Here is a 20,706-nt window from a genome sequence, read left to right as displayed (position 1 = left end):
CGTAATGGGTTCTGGTAAGGCTCTGTAATCAGGCTGGTGAAGCCTTTCCTTTTGTTTTATTCCGTTTTGTAACCATTACGTATTTTTGTACGAGTTATTAAACCGTATTTTGGCTTCTACAATTACGCACGAAAAAATTATTTCCCAAAAATTATCACCCAAACACTCGCTCAGCCTCTTTTGTAGATTCGAGAGCGTCAAATAAATTATATTTTAATAGGTAAGCATAAGATTTCCAAAATACGCTGTAGTAGCTTCCTGCCTTTCATTTCTTAAGAAAGAGCATTATGAAACGAGATATTATGCAGGTGGCATGTTAGTTGCGAAAGCGGTTCAGAAAATAAGGTAAGAAAAGCTCTTGCTGGTGCACGAATTCCCCATTTAAATTAAATTCTATCTCGGCATTCTCGGCAATCTCGGCATTCAAACATCACTGGTAAATACAGGTAGTCGTGCCGTGCAGCTCCGAAATTTCTGCTAAATGATGGCAACAGTGACGTATGCAAGAACGGCGACTCAAGTGTGAAATGGAATTGACAGGAAACTTCCGGAAATGCTCTCAAAGAGTGTCACGTATAATGTTTGAGATGGAACACTCTTCCTCGCACCAATAATTTTTCATCCCTTGGGATTAACACCTATTTCAGAGTCGATGCTAAATTTCAGTCCTTGATACTGGTTTCGATAGATTGGCTTATCGATGTTCAACAAACATGGGGAAAAGTAATATATACTAATTATTCGATTTTGGGGAAAAGCATTTCTTCTCAGATGTCCTGTAGCCACGCATGAATGTTTGACATCAGGAACAAATATCTAGTATAAGAAATAGCTAGAAAAATTCATTGAATAAGGAGTGCTAATGGAGAAAGCACAAAAAACAAACTAAATATTTTGATGCTCTTTTGTTTCAATTTTATTTTAAAAATAATAACCCACGGCTACTTCAACTCCAATCGAATCCATCTTTTCGCCAACACATTCAAATGATGTTAGGATGGCAAATGAAGTATTGCTTCAATAAGATTAAAAGATATTGCATAAAAGTGAAATATTTTATAACACAGTGAACCTTAGAGGCAATCGTTTTAACACTAGTGAAATAACTGATCCTAATGTGGGAAAGAATTTTTTGTAAACTCTGCAAGAATGAAAATGGACCGTCTCCAATTGACAATACTGGAAAACTACCGAAACTTTCATGCATGCTCTCTAATGAATGCATTTAACTGCATGCCAAGGACGAGCAATAGTACGATCTTTGGCGATTCATCTCTCGGAACGATTGAAACCAAAATTGGACATAAAGCTTAAGTGGTACGCATCAAATCGTGCTAAATTTCAAATATTAAGTCTTCCTCCCCCTCAGGGGCTCACCTACTATAGGTGAGTACGGGTGTCCCAATCCCGAGGTTCCCAGGGATCTTTACTCCCTTTATTCTTATTCTACCCTACGCCTTCTGCTTTTTGCTGTGTTTTTCTTTCCCTCGACGGCAAGCGAGGGAGCTCTCCATGAGAAGCTGTCGCCACTCTGTTTGCTTCTTGCTTCTCATGGACAGCCAAAAACCCCACGTGTTTGCCGTGCGTGGCGACCCATTAGACGGGTGGTACATTACGGTCTCCGGTGTATCAATCGGCTGGTATCCCAACCATTTGGCTGGTCTGCTCAAGGGGATCAAGCGAAGGGGTCATCTTCTGGGGCTCTGCGTTAAGGGTGGTAGACGTTCCTGGAAGTGGCCCTTAGCGTATAAGTTCTGGCTAGCATCAGGGTAAGCACCGAGGCTGGAGGCAACCAGAGCCGGTGGCTGCCTTCCCGTGTTGGGCTCCGTGGTGGGCGGTGCCGTCGGAGCTTGAATTTTTGTCCCTATTTGCATGGGTTTTTCAGACACTTCGCCACGTTTTCCTATCACAGAAGATACTAGATTTCTAATCTTGCACACACCAAAGACCTTTCATAAAGTTTCACCTTTTCTAGTTCAAAAATTGATCTCTTCATTTATTGGTGATGTTAAATCTACAAAAAAACTTCCATCTGGGGATCTTTTAATTGAGACCTCATCAAAAGCTCAGATTTCTGCTATACAGAAATTAACAAAACTTGGAGACTTCCCTGTAGAGGTAACTCCTCACAGGACGCTGAATTTTTCTCGAGGGGTCATCTCTGATATAGATCTTTTTGATTGTTCAGAGACTGAACTCGTTCAGGAATTGCATTCCCAAAAAGTTTGTGCAGCTCATCGCATAAAAATTAAACGCAATGGTTCATTCATTCCTACAAAACATGTCATTCTGACCTTCAGTAGTCCAGAACTTCCGAAATTTATACGAGCTGGCTACGTACAATCCAAAGTTAAACCTTATGTTCCGAATCCTCTGCGTTGCTTCAAATGTCAGAGATTCGGACATTCACAGGGAACTTGCCGTGGCAGCCTTAGATGTGCTAAATGCTCAGCTGATGACCATGAAACGTCAGTTTGTAGCTCTCAAGCTTTGAAATGTTTAAACTGCTCTGGACCCCACCCTGCTTATTCTCGTGATTGTCCTAAATGGAAGATGGAGAAAGAAATCCAAAGCCTGAAAGTTAAAAGAAATATCACCTATGCAGAAGCGAGAAAGTTTGTTTTAGACAGGACACCTAAACCTGGCCTTTCTTACAGTGGAGCCATGAAATCAACATTAAAATGCACTGGCTCTCAGACAGAGATTACAGACATTATAACTATGAACACGTGTTCTTGTAAACATTTGTCTCAGGAATCAGTTAAGATCAATAACTTTCAAAAAACTGAAAACAGTCGAAATCAAGCTTCTACTTCGACAAAAAATTCTCCACCTCTTTCTCAATCCAAAGATTCTGAATTTTCTTTGGCTCGTTTCCCTAAGAAGAAACGCAAGAAAGCAAAATCTCCAAGTGCCAAAAGATCTGACACTGGGATCCCTCCTAAACCTCCAGATATCCCTACTACTTCAGATTCTGTTCTATCAATTTGTCCATCTACATCTGATATCTCTGATGTAGAAATGGATCAACATTTTCCTAATAAATCGCCCCCAGGCAGCCATGCGTAGCTTTTTCAATTCTTCCTTTGTTTTTTTGTTTTTTTAATGTCTGGTTTCATTTCATGGAATTGTCGTGGGTATCGTTCTAAAACTGTCGAAATAAAATCGCTTTTAAATGAATACAAGCCTGCCTGTTTTGCCTTACAAGAGACATATTTAAAACCCTCAATAATTTCTAAAATTAGAGGATACAGCTGTGTACGGAGAGATGCGAATACAAATTCTAATGCTAGTGTTTCGGGAGGTGTTTGCATTTTCACTGCCAACCTCTACCCCAGCACACACCTTATTCTTCATACCAATTTACAGGCTGTTGCCGTTCAAGTCCACATAAAGAGACTCGTAACAGTTTGCTGCATATATCTACCTCCACGTGAAGTGATTTCACAAGAAGAATTAAATTCTTTAATAGATCAACTTCCTGTTCCTTTTATATTGCTTGGTGATTTTAACGGACATAGCGTCCTATGGGGAAATGAAGATACTAACTCTCGTGGCCAGCAAATTGAACAATTGATTCATGATTATAATCTCTGCCTGTTAAATGGTGATGAAAGGACATATTTTCACGAGCCCACTCGTTCATTTCACTCATTAGACCTCGCTATATGTTCTCCAATATTACTCCCACTTTTAAATTTTTCAGTTGGAAGAGATCTTCTGAATAGTGACCACTTCCCAATTTTGATTGACCTTGCTGATAATATTAGGATGGCACAACGACCATCTGTCTACTTATTCCAACGGGCAGATTGGTACAGCTTCAGCAGTTGGCCACAATCACTGAGGCGATGGTTAATTGTTTGGATATTTCAGAGGCAGTTAAACAAATTACTGAAATCATATTATATGCCGCTGATACTGCAATCCCGAAAAGTTCTACCAGACCTCATAAACTTTCAAAACCTTGGTGGAATAATGCCTGCCGTGAAGCACAGAAAGCGCAAAGTAAGCGATGGGACATTTTTAGAAGGCGTCCGACAATAGAAAATCTCGTTGCATTCAAATATGCAAAGGCATGTGCTCGCAAAATACGAAGACGTAGTCAGAGAGAATATTGGATTCGATATGTCTCTAGTATTAGATCCAATATTTCTAGTAAAACTTTATGGAAAAAAGTAAAGGCTGCCAACGGTATGTATCAGGAATTTACATTTTCTATTTTAAAACATAATTCTTGCACATACTCATCACCACGAGACATTGCCAATATCATCGGTGAAACATTTTCCAAAGTGGCTAGCTCAGATAGCTATAATCCTACTTTTTTAAAAAAAAAGAACTGTGCTGAGCGACAACCAATTAACTTTAAAGTACGCCATACCCTCCCATATAACACTGAATTCAATATGTGTGAACTGCAGAAGGTACTTTCCAAATCTAATAATACCAGCCCGGGACCTGATAAAATTTCATACCACATGCTTCGTCACTTAAGTGTTCCTTCACTTTACAACATTCTTCGCCTTTATAACAGAATCTGGAATGAGGGAATTTTTCCATCGCAATGGCAGGAAGCTATTATCATTCCAGTTTTGAAACCAGGGAAAGATCCGACAGATCCTTCAAACTATCGCCCCATTGCACTTACGAGCTGTCTAAGCAAAACATTTGAAAGAATGGTCAATTTTCGACTGATCCATCAACTAGAATTGGGAAAACTCATACCATTACATCAAAGTGGATTTCGCAGAGGTAGATCTACTCTGGACAATATTCTACAGCTGGAGACGGAAATCCGTAATGCATTTGTGCGCAGAAATCATTTGGTCTCGATATTCATAGATATTGAAAAGGCATATGATCAGACTTGGCGTTATGGGATACTTCGAACCCTCTTTGAGTTTGGGTTTCGTGGCCAATTGCCGCTTTTTATTGAAATTTTTTTATCTCGCCGTGTTTTTAAGGTCCGTGTTGGATCGACGTTATCCGATTCTTTTATTCAAATGGAAGGTGTTCCTCAGGGTAGCGTATTAAGCGTTACCCTTTTTATCATCCACATTTCTAAAGTTCTTTTAATACTTCCTTCATCAGTTTTAGGCACATTGTATGTTGATGATTTACAAATTTCTTGCCAGGGATCAAACATGAGAGTGATTGAAAGACAGCTCCAAACTGCTGTGAATAGCCTTGTCAAATGGTGTGATCAGAATGGATACAAAGTTTCATCAAGTAAAAGTTGTTGCGTCCATTTTTGTAGAAAACGTAGTATTCACCCTGAACCAGAAGTTTATATAAGCAACAGAGTTCTTCCCGTGGTCCCAGAAGCTCGTTTTCTCGGGGTAATTTTTGATCGAAAGCTCTCTTTCCATCCTCACATCTCCTTTCTACGAAAGAAATGTGGGAAAATGCTAAATATTCTGAAGGTTCTCTCCAACACATCTTGGGGGGCTGATAGGACATCATTACTCCGAATTTATGAGGCTCTGATTCTATCTCGAATAGACTACGGCTGTATAGCATATGGCTCTACCAGCAATACTGCTTTGAAGAAACTTGATACCATCCATCATTCTGCCCTGAGGATTTGCTCTGGAGCTTTTCGCACATCCCCAGTGCAAAGCTTATATGTGACGTGCTATCAACTTCCACTCTCTCTGCGTCGCCAGAAATTGTCATTGCAATATTATTTTAAAATTTCATCCACACCTAAGCATCCTTTAATTTACACCACTCTCAGTCAATTCTTAGAACGACTTTATAATGCTCGTCCGACAGCTATCCGTCCGTTTTATGAACGTATGAAATCTTTCATTTCTGGCACACAACTTTCCGAAGTAAGAATATTATCTATTGACCATTTCTGCTTTCCTCCCTGGGTTACACCATGTATTTCTCATATAAACCCATTCATTGGTTTCAAAAAATCTCATATTGATGCACGCTCGCTTCAGAGAATTTTCCTTGAACATCGTGCCCAGTATAATAACTATAAAGCAATCTTTACTGATGGTTCAAAAACGATGAATCATGTCGGTTTCGGTGTTATTTTAGATAACGCTACATATAACCATACTCTCCCCAAATATTGCTCAGTGTATACGGCAGAAGCAACTGCTATTTTATTTGCGCTACAAAGTATTTCCTCATCTGACTCTCGTAAATTTTGCATATATACCGACAACATGAGCGTTTTGCAACAATTGTAAAATTTTGATTATTCTTGTCATCCGATTGTTGCACAAATCATGGAACAACTGTCAGTACTGATGAACAGGAACTTCGACGTAATTTTCTGCTGGATACCAAGTCACGTTGGAATCTATGGCAATGAGCTTGCAGATCAGGCTGCAAAATTAGCTTCAATTCCTCTTGAATTTCGTGTTCCCTTCTGTGATATTTCGGGATATATCAAACGATATATCTATGAGGAGTGGCAGAAAGTTTGGGACACGCAGGTTGATAACAAACTACATGCTATTCAACCAAAAATAAATATGTGGTCAAAATCGATGCGCAGATGTAAAATTAATTCGTCTACGCATTGGGCACACAAGATATACGCATAGACATTTACTGTTTGGTGAACGAACCCCTCATTGTACGAACTGTGGAGTAGTCAATTCTATTGCACACATTCTTATTCAATGCCCTAATTTTACTTCTGATCGTTTAACTTACTTTCATTCGCCCTTTTTAAATTTACAGGACTTGGTGGGTGAGAAACCTCACTCAAAACTTTTTGACTTTTTAAAAGCCATTGGTTTTTTTCATAGTATTTAAAATTGAGATTTATTTTTATTCTTGTGTCAAATCATTATATATCTTCTCAACTTTTGACGTTTTACAATGCATCTTCCTTTTATCTACACATTTTATAACGGAACTGTTTGAAAATCCTTGTGAATGGCGCAGCTTGTCCTAAATTGGACCTTGTGCCAAAAAACCCTACTATACCATACCATTAAGTCTTCCTCATTTTCAGTTATTATGTTTACATGCCTACGGAAGTACAGACGGTCGACCCCTCGACGGATTTCGCTTCAAATTTGGCGCTCAATCTGTACATCCCTCTTTATTTTGTGTTCATTGCGTTTGCTTTTATTCAGATGTTGATAGAAATCGAAAATGTGTTTCTCGGACTCGGGGAAGTTCCAAAACGAAGTCAAAAAGTACTTTTCACAGTTTCAATTGATCAGATAACTCGACAATTTCGGTGGTTGCTTAGATAAAAAGTAAAACAATCTTAATTAATATAATCGCAATCGTATCAAATAACATTCACTTTATTTTACAAGTTATTAAATCTTTGCATATTGTAGAAAAATGTTGAAGCGAAACGAGTTGGAAAAGGGGTGGGGAAATGAGTTGGAAAAGTATAAAAGCTCTTGTTATAAACGTTATTTAAACATATTTTCAGTTTTATATTCTGATTCAAAGTGCGTTCCTAAATGTAAAAAGTGATTTACAAGGCGCAAACAATGGTGACAATGTACGACTTTTACGATTACTTCAAATCATGATGATATCTTGCCTTATAAAAAGATCAGCGTTTTGAGTACAATTTTGTCTCATAAATAAGAATATATTAAAAATCAAAGAAGGTTCTCGAGTATTGACATTATTTTTGATAGAAAGCATCATTTACGTCCATGTTTATGGTATACATTAGCATTAAAAGTCCATGTTATTATATACAAACGCTGTGAACATAGAAAAATAAGGACTTTTTCTAATTATGTAACAAAATTTATAACAATTATAACTAATAAATTATTAATGACGAAACTAAAAATGTGCTCTTATTCGTATTCCAATTTATTATAAATTTTCAATTTTTTTTCATTCGATAGATTAACCTCAATATAATCATCTTTCAAATATATCGAGAGCGTCCATTATGCGATGAAAACTTCACGTAATGCATTCAATCATTTGTTCAGATTCTATAGCAATCTTTATTTTATCCCTATAGATGGCGCCTGAATTACAAGCCTAACATTATTTGTGTCTTGGCTCGTAAAATGTCTCATCATAATCATCAAAGTTGAATCAAATCTGATGTTTTAAAAGCAATGCATCAAACGTCAGTTTAAATATATGTCATGAATTTAAAAATAAAAATTTCAAAGGTTTATACATGGGTGAGGAAACAGTTTATTTGCATTTCATTACATGTATATTCAAATTTTATTGCTTTTCTAGTGGTCATTAAACTTCTACGGCACCGATAAATATGAAATGATCAACAATTCTAATAATATACTATGTGGCACATCTTCATTAGAACTTTTACTCATCCGTATTAAGATTAATTTCCCATCTTTTTCTCTAAGAGTATGTAGAGAAAAAGAGTTATGACTTTTGTATGCTAGTTACTGCTTTGTCTGCAATCAGAATATATATATTTAACAGTAACAAATTTTTTATAGACTCTGAGCAAAATATGGCTAGCTACCCTAATGCATTTTTAAAAATGTTTTTCTTGTAACATTCATGATATCGAAACCTTAAAAACACATATAATGTGTTTGTCATCTACAAAAAAAAAAAAAATCAACGATAATAATAAAAAAAGGAGTGAGATTCAATAGTCAAGAATGTATATAATTTTCATTGATAACGTTTAGTAAACCGTTGGAACTATAGAACGTTTAGCCAATGCGAAATGGTTGAATAAAAACGTAAATCAACCTCGATTTTTAAACAATTTCATAGTTGAATATTTTTGTGACTTCCAGACCAAACAATAGTTAAATGTTGACATACGTGTTTATTAAAAACACTCGTTCGCTTCGAGTATTTTATTCATCATATAATGATGTACGGATCTATTCTTGTCTGTAAAAATAATAAATAAATATCATGTTTTGCTGCAAATATTTTGTGTTTTTTTTTTAAGAAAGAGTTCCTAAAAAAATATCTTTTTGTAAAAAAGTACAAGAAAAAGATATAAAAAAAATATTTTTGCAAAATGTTAAGTTTGTAAATCGTACATTTGTGTAACGTATTTAGTTTAAGAAGAATTTATGCATTGCTATTTATTTTTCCAGATTTATTATTAAAAATAAATTTATATTTTTTAAACAAATTTCTTTAATCGTTTAGCTTGAATATTTTTATTTTTTCTGGAATTCGGAAATAATCGAAGCAAATATTTTTTTATCAATCCAAAAAAGTCAAATATTTAAAAAAAAGTTTTTTTTAATTGATATTTTTTCAAATATTATTTTCCTTTAATTGTACCCATGGAAAATTGCTTTTCTGAGCAAAACTAATGCTGATCTAAATTCTCAATATTATATTACATATAATTTATATTATATTTTTCAATGATCTTTTAATTTTATCAATGATATTTTAATTTTATTCCACTGTAATTTTTAATTCGAAAACATAGACAAGCATGGCTCAGTTCCTAAGTACTCCCAAAATGCATTCTTTGGCTTGCATATTTTACTGCAGAAAACATTAGTTCTACATAGATTTTTCGAGCTTTCAACCTTATGCGGACTTTCGAGATAACAAGATTCTGAACGATTCCTCTGAAAATTATAAATTCCTCACAATTCAGCTCCATGTTTCTCGTTTGTTTTATGGTCCCCCGGGATTTAATAGAATCTGTTATAATTTTCTGTTAAAACTAATTTTTAAGCACCAGTAATTGAAATTCTCTGTAATAATATTATTCTAAACGAAAATTATTTAACTTCATGAAACTATTTCTGTATTCCTACGAGACGTAAGGAAACGCAATTAATATGGTTCCCATATAAAACGGTCTATCTTTTTATGTTGGGCCAATTTGAATTTTCATCGACAGTATTAAATATATTTACAGAGAAATAAAAAAAAACCTAAATGCGCAATTTAAAATTAATAAATATCAAATTTATATGAATTTTTCAACCACTATTTCTTTAATAATTTATCTAATACAAAAGAAAGAAATATAACATTCTTTTCATCTTAAGATTTGTGTGAGGAGAAAAATAGATTACGAATATTTTCATAAATTTGGTGTTGAAAAAAAAAATTCATGCTAAAAAAGTTTCATTTAAATTTATTATAATTTGACTCATTTACAAATAATCGATTAATAATAAAAAAACATTCCAAAACACAGATGTTTATTTTTTTCAAATAAATTTTCATAAGCTTTTACTAATATTTGAATCTTTGAAGGTTAATGTAAAAATTAGTAGTTGCTTAAAATGATTCTGAATTATGGATAAGGAACATTAACTCTTCCTTCAAAATAATATTTTTTTAATAGAAGCGCACTGGTTCCATTTATTACATATTGTTACAAACATGTAATTTTGCTTCCCATCAAGAATGGAGTCATCGTAAGAAAAACCGTTTTACAATCAGCCCTGTGGGTTCTGATCGGGTGTCGCGTCAGTAATCTTAGAGTTTGGCTATAAACTTTGCGACCATTTGGCGACAAAATAGGTATTGCTGGAAACTTCGAGAATTTTATCGATCTATCCAATAGAAATTAAGATACGCCCAGAACCTTCTCGCTCCGCCTCCCGGGAAATACAAAAGGCCGGCAGTCTCAAACTGCAGGGATCGGAACCGGAATCGGAGTTGGAGTCGTAAACGAGTCATCAAGAGGATATCGAAGCAACGGTATTATAGTTCGGCGAAGTGCCAGCGTTGTGTAGAGCTCAAACTGAACTGAGCTGTGTGCCGAGTCCTTGTGTTTATTGTGGAAGCAGCATCCAATCCTCTGAGAAGTAGCCAGTCGTGTAGTAATGAGACGACAGTTGGATAGAGCTAAGGCGATGAGACAGTGGAGATTTTCAGCCGTTTGGAGGAAACGTAGTGCAAAGCTCCGACGATCCCCTCTCCTGCTGAATTCTGTCTGGCCGCTTTGTACGCCATGGCTGTTATACCGTTTACAACCTGTGGGCTACTCTTAGTTGAAGTGTGCTGCTGTGTGCCGTCCTGTTTCCGTCTCGGCTATATATATTTGACGTCTGTGCATTCGTCTCTTCATGTGTAATAAAAGTCGTCGTCTTTTGTTACTAAAGGTCTGTTTATTTCTGCATCGACTATCAAATCTAAAAGAACCCCTAAACGGAAGTAGCAAGTCCGTAACAATATGAATTATTTTTGAATAATATCATTTTAATAATATATTTTTAGAAAATAAAAAATAAAATTAAAAAAAAAGATATTTTTATTACAGATTTGCTTTTGTTACTATGAATTGATTCAAAATAATTCCATAGACTTATCGCACAAAGGATTTGAAATCATAATATCAAATAATTGCTAAAGTTCGTACCCAATTCGTACTTCTCATTTGATACTTTACAGGGATAACCGAGGTTTCGTTTGGCTGTATCCTATTATTTGAAACATAAAAGTGCCTTTCATAGTTACAGCACTATTTTTTTTATAATTGAATATTGAGAAAATAGACCCACTTTCGACGGCAATAGATTTTTAAGAATGGACAATAGAATGGTTCATTTTCATGTAATAGGAAAAATTGAGCGTTAGAATTGCACAAAAAATATTTTGGCTCTTTATTTAAGGTATCCGATTGTGTTTGGAGACATTTTTTTAAACATATATTTTCTTTGCTGTTACTTTTTAACTGCACGTTTTAATGCTATGAAAATAATGTAAAAAAATAAGCTTTCAAAATGGTATTTAAAATATTTTTTTAAAAAATATTTGACAAAAAAACTAAAAAATAGCCTTACGCTAACAAACATAGACAAAATTATATTCTAAATAAATACAAATCCTTGAAGGAGAACAGTTTTATAGGAATTATTCTCAAAAATATTTCTTTTAAATCAAAATAATTTCGTGGTATAGCTTAACAAATTACTGAACCAGTAATTTTTGGAAAAAAAAAAGAAAAAAAAGCTTTTTTATTTGCATTAAAAATGCTATTTGCATTCAGTATTAATTTTAGTTTTTAGAGGAAAACATAAAATAAACTTCAGAGTATATTCTTAAAAAATTTCGTTTCAATATTTGAATAATTTTTTAACCAAATCATTATTGCGTTTGACTGTTTTCTTCAAAAATATAAAATGCACTTAAAGTTTTAATGAAAAAAAAAGTGTTTGTGACTCAGTAATAAACTGCTGTAACTTCACTTGTAAATTACTTAGAATAAAAAGTAAGTTTTTGGGAGATAACAAAACAGGCTGCAAAATTAAATCACATTTTTTTTAAATAATTTAATTGAAAGCGATGATTTTAAATCAATCTTAGCCAAAATTCGTGCTCTGGTTCTGCATACTGTGAAAAATGGTTTGAAAGATTACGGAATAGTAATTTTGCATCGAAAGATCAACCAAGACCGGTATAGTATACTTATTTTGATGGCGCTATTATGAGTCTTTCTGTGGAAAAAAAACATCGAATAACAACTGGGGAAATGTAGAGAAGCTGAAGACATTGATAATTTGATCGCCATTTCAAAATACTTGGATAAGTTTCAAAGATGGATACCAGAGTACTGCATGTCTCTCTCTCTCCGAATCATCCATTTTATTCTTGCACGCTAAAAAGAAAGAACTTTTTTGGATCCTGTGATATCAGGAGATGAGAAATGGACTTATTATTTCAATTGATCAATGGATGAAAAAAAATAGGTAAAAATGTAGAACATGCTACAAAGGCTTGGCTGCATTCTTTAAAATTGTCTTGTATTTGGCAAGACATCACTAGAATTATTTATTTTGACTTACTTGAACGTAGTGAAACAAAAGTTCTATGAACTGACACGATTCGATGCAACAATTGAGAAAAATGTCCGGTCCTGGCAAACAAAAAAGGGGTAATATACCTCTATGACAATGACAAATTACATGTTGCATAGCAAATGCTAAGAAAAGGTTGCAAGAGTTGAAATGGTGCTTTCAACGCCCATTCATATTATCCTTATTCAGCGCCATGTGATTTTCATGCGTCATGTATATTGTTGACCATAACTAGACTTTTTATGAATTTGTTCGTAATTTTTTTTCAGTACTACCAGTTATGCTTTTCTTCGAAGTAAATTCAGCAGTTTTTTCAGTGAACATTTTTTTAAATGCAGAAATGTTGTTTCATATATGCTCATCATTTTATATTTTAAATACTATAAATATGATGCATATCCTTTCCAATTGTAAACCTGATTAAACTTTTTTGAAAAATGATATAAAGTCTTTTCTCCCGTTCGTTTTAAAATATATTATATACAGTTATACAGAAAATGATATTTGCATTTAAAGGAAAAATTATCGCAAGAAATCTATCAGAATATTTATATCTTCAAGAATAAAACTCCGATTAAAGTTCAGATATTTAGTTCCTTTAAACGGAATTCTCGGGGGGAAAAATATAACTTATTTAAAATAACTCGCAATACTTTGTCATTTTCTCTGATGCTTCCCTGTATTCTGTTTTCTATTTCATATTATAGTCCACGAGATTTCGTTTCATACTTCTTTCATTTTAGAGCACACAGCTCACATGAATCCCAACCAAAGTCATCACTAATTGGTTTCTCCTTTCCCTGAACATTAGTTTCCCTTGATATTTTCCTACGAATCCACGTCTGAACGCAGAATAAAGTTGCAAACAGCCGTCGGCACCAACTGAATAAATAATAAGATCAGTGGCCTCTCTATTGGGGAAGCATCCGACTGCTTTTTAATTATTAAGACATTTCGAACCGCAACTTTAGCTTTTCAACGTTTGCCTTTCTTTGGGTGATGTGCTTCTTTTGGGCTGGAAGAATTAGAGGAATCGACTCCATCATATATTTCGCAACATGCCCATATATATATATGTCCCTTGTATAGATGTTTTTAATCACAAACGACAAGAATTTAAAAAAGGCAACAACATCCCGATCTTCATTTTTTTTAGGTTGAAAATATTTATTGAAAGTATTATTAAAAATTCTTCTTATAAACCAAGGTGTAGAAACACTAGAAAAAAGATCAACAACTAAAGCAGTGTTTAGTTTCAAATTTAGTAAACAAAGTTCTCTTTTTCATAGCGTACAAGGATAGAAAGAAATAATTTCGACGAGTAATAATTGATAAAATGTTTTTTCTTGTAACTATTGCATCTATCTTCAGAAATTTTAAAACAATGTAATCTTTTCTTTAAATAAAATCATGTTAATAATTGTGCTAGTTTTAGTGCAATTAAAAATTCTCTAATTCGTATAAAGTGAAGAAAATGAATGAACTAAAAATGAATTTTAAAAAGTGGATACGTTTATTTTTTTTAAAATTCTTTCCGAATTAATTCTCTTAAATTGCGATTAACATTCCTCATCAACATAAAGAACAAAAAGAAATGATTCTGGCATATATTAAGTGATGAGTATCTGTCGCGTAGCTCTTATGTCTTAGTCTTCAATCACACCCATAAAAAATTATAAAAAAAGATGTCTTTCAAATGTAATTGTTTTAAATGGCAGCAGGTTAGGAGTAAATCACTCTTTAAAAAACTTACCAAAGTACAGTTAAGAAATAAAAATTAAAATCAATAAAGAACGAAATGGATATTTTCAAAGTTGTTAAAGATTTAGCTTTTAAGGCCAGATACTTCTTTTGTGGATGTACATACGAAGAATAGAAAAATTTGCCGTATAACGCATTAGTTAGAGGGTATCTGCTTCGGAATTCAAATAACTCTGTCTTAATTCAATTACAAGTTCTAAGATCTGGAAAGTGAAAGAGCTTCTTTCTAGTTTTATTTCTTTTAAATTATCAATTTTGCTGTTTAACATAACATCGAATGATAGTGAACGAAAGAATTTAAAAGACCTTTGTTCAAAGGTTTTTTAATGGATTAAAATGTTTATAACATCCTTCATTTGAGAGTAAAATAATTTAAATGAGTGAAATGGCAAAGATGCTTGTTTATAGCTTGGATGTAGTTGTAAAAATCAAGAATTGCTTCCGATTATCAATGCTTGAGGTCAATTTTAAAATGCAAGTACACAAAGGTGATAATATATATTTAATAATAACAGCTTAATGAAACGTTTAAGAGGAAATTTGATTCATCATATACTATCAATTTAACATTAGTAGTTTTCATTTTTTCTTTTTAGACAATATTTCACTTTATTTTGTAAGAAAATTATCAAAATACGTTCATATTTTATTCTTAAGATATGAAGAATAAAATATGCTAGTAATAGGTCAAAATTTTAACTTCGTTTGTTGGTACTTTTTCTAAATATGGTATTTGGTATTTCTTTTACCAAAATACAATCCGTTTTCTTACACATAATATGCTTAATACATAAGATAAAATGGTTTTAATTTAAACATTTTACCTACAAAAATGTTTTCAGTAACAAATGATGAATACAATGATATTTTTTACCTTGACTAGTATGTTTCAATGTCTCGAATTTTATTTCAATCAAAGAAACTAATCTTAACTAATCTGCTCTAAAACTAAACTAATTTGCTCAATTATAAAAGATACATCGTTGATGAGTTTTTTCCTCCTAATTTCTATACCATATTAACGCAAAAGATGATTTAAGCTCCACAGGTTAATGTGCACACTACCTACAAGATGTATTTCAATTGAAGTCCTCAGATTAGTGATTTATATCTAAGGTATTTTCACCTGACGCAATGAATTCTGGGCTTTGAAAAATGTGTACAGAAGAGTTAAATAAGGAGCGTTAACTTGTAGGTTATAAAATTTTCTATTGAAAAGATTATTACTTCGAATTATTTTCTATTGAAAGGATATAACGGGAAAATGTCTTTTCAGAATGTAAGTAAATAAAATCCCTTGTCCTTTATTGAAGGTTTGTCCTCATTATTTTTTAGTTATTTTACAGAGAAATAAAATTATATACAGGAGGTTAGATTCTACGTGTGAATTTCATTTGTTTATTGGTACTCGTATTCTATAGAAAATACTTTACAAAACATTACGCTTAAAGATCTTATTAAATTCAAAGTGGCACTCACCTGTAATGGCACGTATCTAAGCTCTTTCGGAAATATCCGATGTCTCACGAACAATTCATATACAATGCAGACACCCAATACTGTTATCCCTTGTTCTTTTGTCAGCATAGAACAAGCTGCGCAGAACAAGGCAGCATAAAGATAGAACCATCTTCGTAAGCATCTCTCTTCCTTGCTCCGGTATTCACAATATTTTATGTATAGCATTATGGACAGCAGAAAGAAAAGGCAAGCGCCTACATCTGCCCTGCCGACGATTCCCGCGACTGCTTCTGTATGAATAGGATGAGCCGTAAAAAGCAAACCTGCTATGATAGTCGGCATAGGCTTTTTAGCAAATACCAAATAAGCCAATTTGGTAAATGCAACCGATACCAGCATGTGTAAGAACACATTTATGAAGTGATAACCCCATGGGGTAAAGCCTCCCAGCCAGTAGTTTAGCCTAAATGTTAGGACACATAGAGGCCTGTAAGACTTGTGAGATCCGCTATGAGTCAAGGGCGTACCCCAGAAATCGTTCAGGAAAAGTTTTTCAATAGGAGTTGAGGGCAATAGATCTTGATTTGTCTTAATAGCCCGGCTGTAAAGAAAAAAATATATTCATTAAAAATGCGTTTTTTATAAAAGGAAAAAATAGATAAAATAATTTCAGTATTGGTTACGGAAAAAAAAACGTTTTAGCTAGCAAGATATAAAACTGAAACTTGCTAGAGTAAAAACTTATAAGAAAAATAAAAGTAGTATTTTCTTGATGTCAAATAAGACGTAAGTATTCTAAATTTTTTTCAACATTCAATTCATTTATTAAGTTTACGTAGTAAGATTTTTGCTTTGTTTTAATATTTCTTCAATATGCATTTCATGTCCCAGTTCTTAAATTGGATAAGAAAAGCATCATGTAACGGATAAAGATCATTACAAAATATTTTAGAAAAAAGAAATTATTCAGTATTTACTACAACTATTAATAAATAGAAACATCAAAAATGACTACTTAATTTCATTCACATATTCCTTTAAATTATTTCGAAAGTAATTTCCTAATTCTTCAATCAAGCAAAAATATTCACCTTCCAAAATGCGACGAAAAGATTTTCTTTTCAGAAAGAATTTTTTTGAAAGCTGGTCATTAACTGCAAAAATTGTGATCGACGTTTTAGACATTGTATTATTTTCAGACGATGTGACCTAATATCTTCCTTTAATAATTATGCTTTTTTCATTCAGATTTTAAAGATTTGGCAAAGAAACCTTCTGGAGAATTATTTTCATCTTTCATTAGAAGCCGCTGCTTTTCTATAATAGTAGTAGTCAATACTTCAAAAATTTGAGATAATTGGAGTTATAATATCTGCTTTCCTTAGAATGCAGTAGCAATGATACAACTATTTTTATGAAATGTAAAATGCTACACTTAATGCCGATTGAGTTGAGCATTGAGATTTGCATTCAATTGAGCTATTTTGCTATTGAAATTGGAGTGTCACTTTACAGAAGACATGAGGATCAAATATCAAAACGTTTTATTGTTGATTAGAAATTTATTTCGCAATGGTAGAAGACAAAAAAGAAAGAAAAAACGAGCATGTATGTTTAGTATTTTAAAATAAATTCAAGAATATTTTACATATCATTAATTCATTCTTCATTAATTCATTTACATATCTTCATTTTTCTTTACCAACCACTCACTTATTTGAGATCTAAAATTAAATGGTGAATAAATTTTCGCATATAAAGGGTTGAATTCGATTAAGATTCAGAGCAACTTAAAATAATTTGATTCAACAGTTTAAAATAATGTCTGCTGGGAAATCGAAATACTGTAACCAACTCAAGGAAATGCATATATGTTATAAGCAATCAAATGTTTTTCCCTATCTGTACATTATGTTTTTAAGGAGAGGGGATAAAACCGAAAGGATATATGTCTAAATATTATATTTATCTAGAGTTGTTCTCGGAATCCTAAGCACGAAATTCCAGTAAAAAAGTTGTTATGCCTTCTTCCTGTGCTTTGCAAACCTTTAAGGGGACAGAACGCAAATCCACATAAAATATCCATGTCTTTTTCTTACTGCATTTTTTCTCTTTCTACCGACTACTTGAATCCATCCTTTAAAGGCCGTACCTAACGTCTGATAGTTTTAGCCATTTTCAATCCTGAAGTTTTAGAGGCAGCAAAAAGAAAAGAACTGTAGCGTGCCAATAACAACTTAAGACGAAACCACAAGGAAACAATTGGAGGTTTTTGCACTTCGCTTTTTCTTTTCTTCCTTCCTTCCTTTTTTTTTTCTTTGTGCTGCGTGTGTTTCTTTCTCCCTTTCTCTCTTTCCTGTATGATTAGTTTTTCATTTTGCTGCTAGAATTTCAACTCGATGCAGTAGCTTTCATGAAAGCTGCTTAAAAGTGTTATTTAAAATCCTCTTCTGTATACTGGAATATTTAGAGCTCAGTAGTACTCGCATTAAAGATTGTAAAATGGATTCATCTCTTTTTACAGTGTATATGAAAAAAAATTAAAATTTATTTGATGAATATAGAATAGCCTATAAATCAAATTACAGTCTTTTATCAATTAGTGTAAAGGAAAGCTCACACCAAAAATGTTAAGTTTATTTTGTGCTGAGAGATTTCGTTAAGAAGAAAACGCGATGACCTGCACTCATTCTCTAGTTAGAACAAAATTCATTTAGTGTTCCTTTTTTTCCCATTTAAGATCTTTAACATTAAGTTTTAATTTCTATATTCGGGGCATCTTAAGTAGATGACATAGGCTTTTCATTTATATGAAGCATTTTTGCTGAATTTCCTTCTATTTCAAACTGACTAAATAGGCACAATTCCTTTTTCTATTACCGAACATATTCTTAAACTCTTTAATAGCCATGACGAAAAAGCCTATTGGCGCACAGGAAACAACAATTGATTTATTATACATGTCAAATCATAAAAATATTGACGCATTTTTTTTTCTGACAAAGTTGTCAAAAATACTGTTTTAACAAGTGCAGCCTGTAGATCGAAACATTGAAGTACACCGGATGAAAATTATATAGTTCAAAACATGAAGTGTTGCACTCTGTTAGTAGTTCAGTAAGGAGCTAAATAATATAGTATGAGATTGCACATACCACACATTTTAATTCAACTTCAAATTTTAGTTTTATATTTTAAAAAAATATGCAAAATACGAGAAGGAAAATCAACATTTCCACATATTGATGGATGCTGTACCATAGGTTGAAGATGATGATGAATTTCATGGAAGAACAGGATTCCTTACTCAATAATTTTTTATCAAATAGTTAAGCAGATAATAATAAACTATTACTAAAAGAGAAAAAAACTTATCATAAACATAAGACAAACCAGTTTAGTTTAATCGGTAGGGCAAGCTTTATTAGTTACTAGCCGCCTTTGGCGACCAGCCGGTTCGCCAATCTTAATTCACGTTAAAATTTTAATAATTAAATATTTTATAGAACTCCCCTTTTAATTGCTTCTTCATTAAAATATTTTAAAACTTCAAATTTTAATAGTCGTATAATTCACTCGTAATATTATAAAGGACTTCAGCCATAACGTAATATGTATCTCTCTAATTTTCTATTCGCTCCCGTAGAATTTATGCTTTAAATTAAAGTGGAAATGATTAAACTGCAATAAATATAATGATATTTTTTTTTACTGAAACGAAACATTTTTTTTAAATATTAGTACTGAAAACAGATTCGCTGAGTATTTAAACCTTATGGACACTAAAGAATATTTTTCTTAATTTATATAATATCTCAAGAGGTTTTCAACAAAATTTTCTCAGATTCATCATGAACAGATCGATTAATTAACAATGTTTAGTTTTAAATGCATCAAACACTAAAAAAATAAACATAATCGTTTGAAATAATCTGTCGAAAACATACTAAGACTTCAAAACCAAGTCCATATCCGTTGTCAACAATCAGAACACAATGCGCACGCGTGATTTTGAGTTTGAGTTTGATGTTTATGGCACAAGAGCCAGATTTGGTCATACTGCGAAAAACATGTGGTAAAATGAGATAAAAAAGTTTTTTAAAAAATTTTAATCTAGGTGTTAAAATTTTTGTCAATAGTAATATCGAGTATTATAAAAATATAAATCTTCAAAAGTACACTAATGAATTATAAAATTAGATAAGATGTAAAAACCCAATTTCTTTTAAAAATTTAAAAATGTTCGTATGAGGATTTTCTCCCAATAAGTCACAGATGTTCAAATTCGATGTTCCGAAATGATGCAGCCGGTATCTATTAAAAACTGGGCATTCGGTTAAAATATGAACGATGGTAAAATCGACTTGACATGATGTGCAAGTTGGAAATCGTTCACCAAACAAAAGGTGTTTATGGGTGAAACGGGTGTGCCCAATGCGAAGTCGTGTCAACTTGACATCAAGTTCTCTCACTGGGACAATTGGCCATAATGTAATGTGTGATTTAATGAAATGCAACTTATTAGATATTTGGAGGTCCCACGATTCTTGCCATGATGAATGAATATGATGAGATAAATACTTCTTCGCATCAAGATAGGGAAGTGGTCGTTGTAGATATAACGATGCTTCCTTAGCTGCAACATCTGCTTTCTCATTTCCATGTATGCCAACGTGGCTAGGTAGCCAGCAAAATATTATGTCTATGCTTATAGATTGTAGAGTTCGTAGAAGACATAAACTATCAATGC

General features: G+C 33.0%; 1 protein-coding gene across 2 annotated transcripts in view; it reads right to left on the bottom strand.

Annotated features, from left to right (window-relative positions):
• LOC129960161 (protein O-mannosyl-transferase TMTC2-like) overlaps positions 1–20,706 on the bottom strand; it is a 923,323-nt gene that overhangs the window by 461,349 nt on the left and 441,268 nt on the right. For both annotated transcript variants that reach the window (XM_056073352.1, XM_056073353.1), the window contains exon 5: positions 15,975–16,557. In XM_056073352.1, the coding sequence (XP_055929327.1) occupies positions 15,975–16,557 (583 nt within the window). The remainder of the gene's footprint in view (positions 1–15,974; positions 16,558–20,706) is intronic.

The sequence above is a fragment of the Argiope bruennichi genome, chromosome X2, assembly GCF_947563725.1.
Source record: "Argiope bruennichi chromosome X2, qqArgBrue1.1, whole genome shotgun sequence".
NCBI lineage: Eukaryota > Metazoa > Arthropoda > Arachnida > Araneae > Araneidae > Argiope > Argiope bruennichi.
This window is presented reverse-complemented; position numbering and strand designations above follow the sequence as displayed.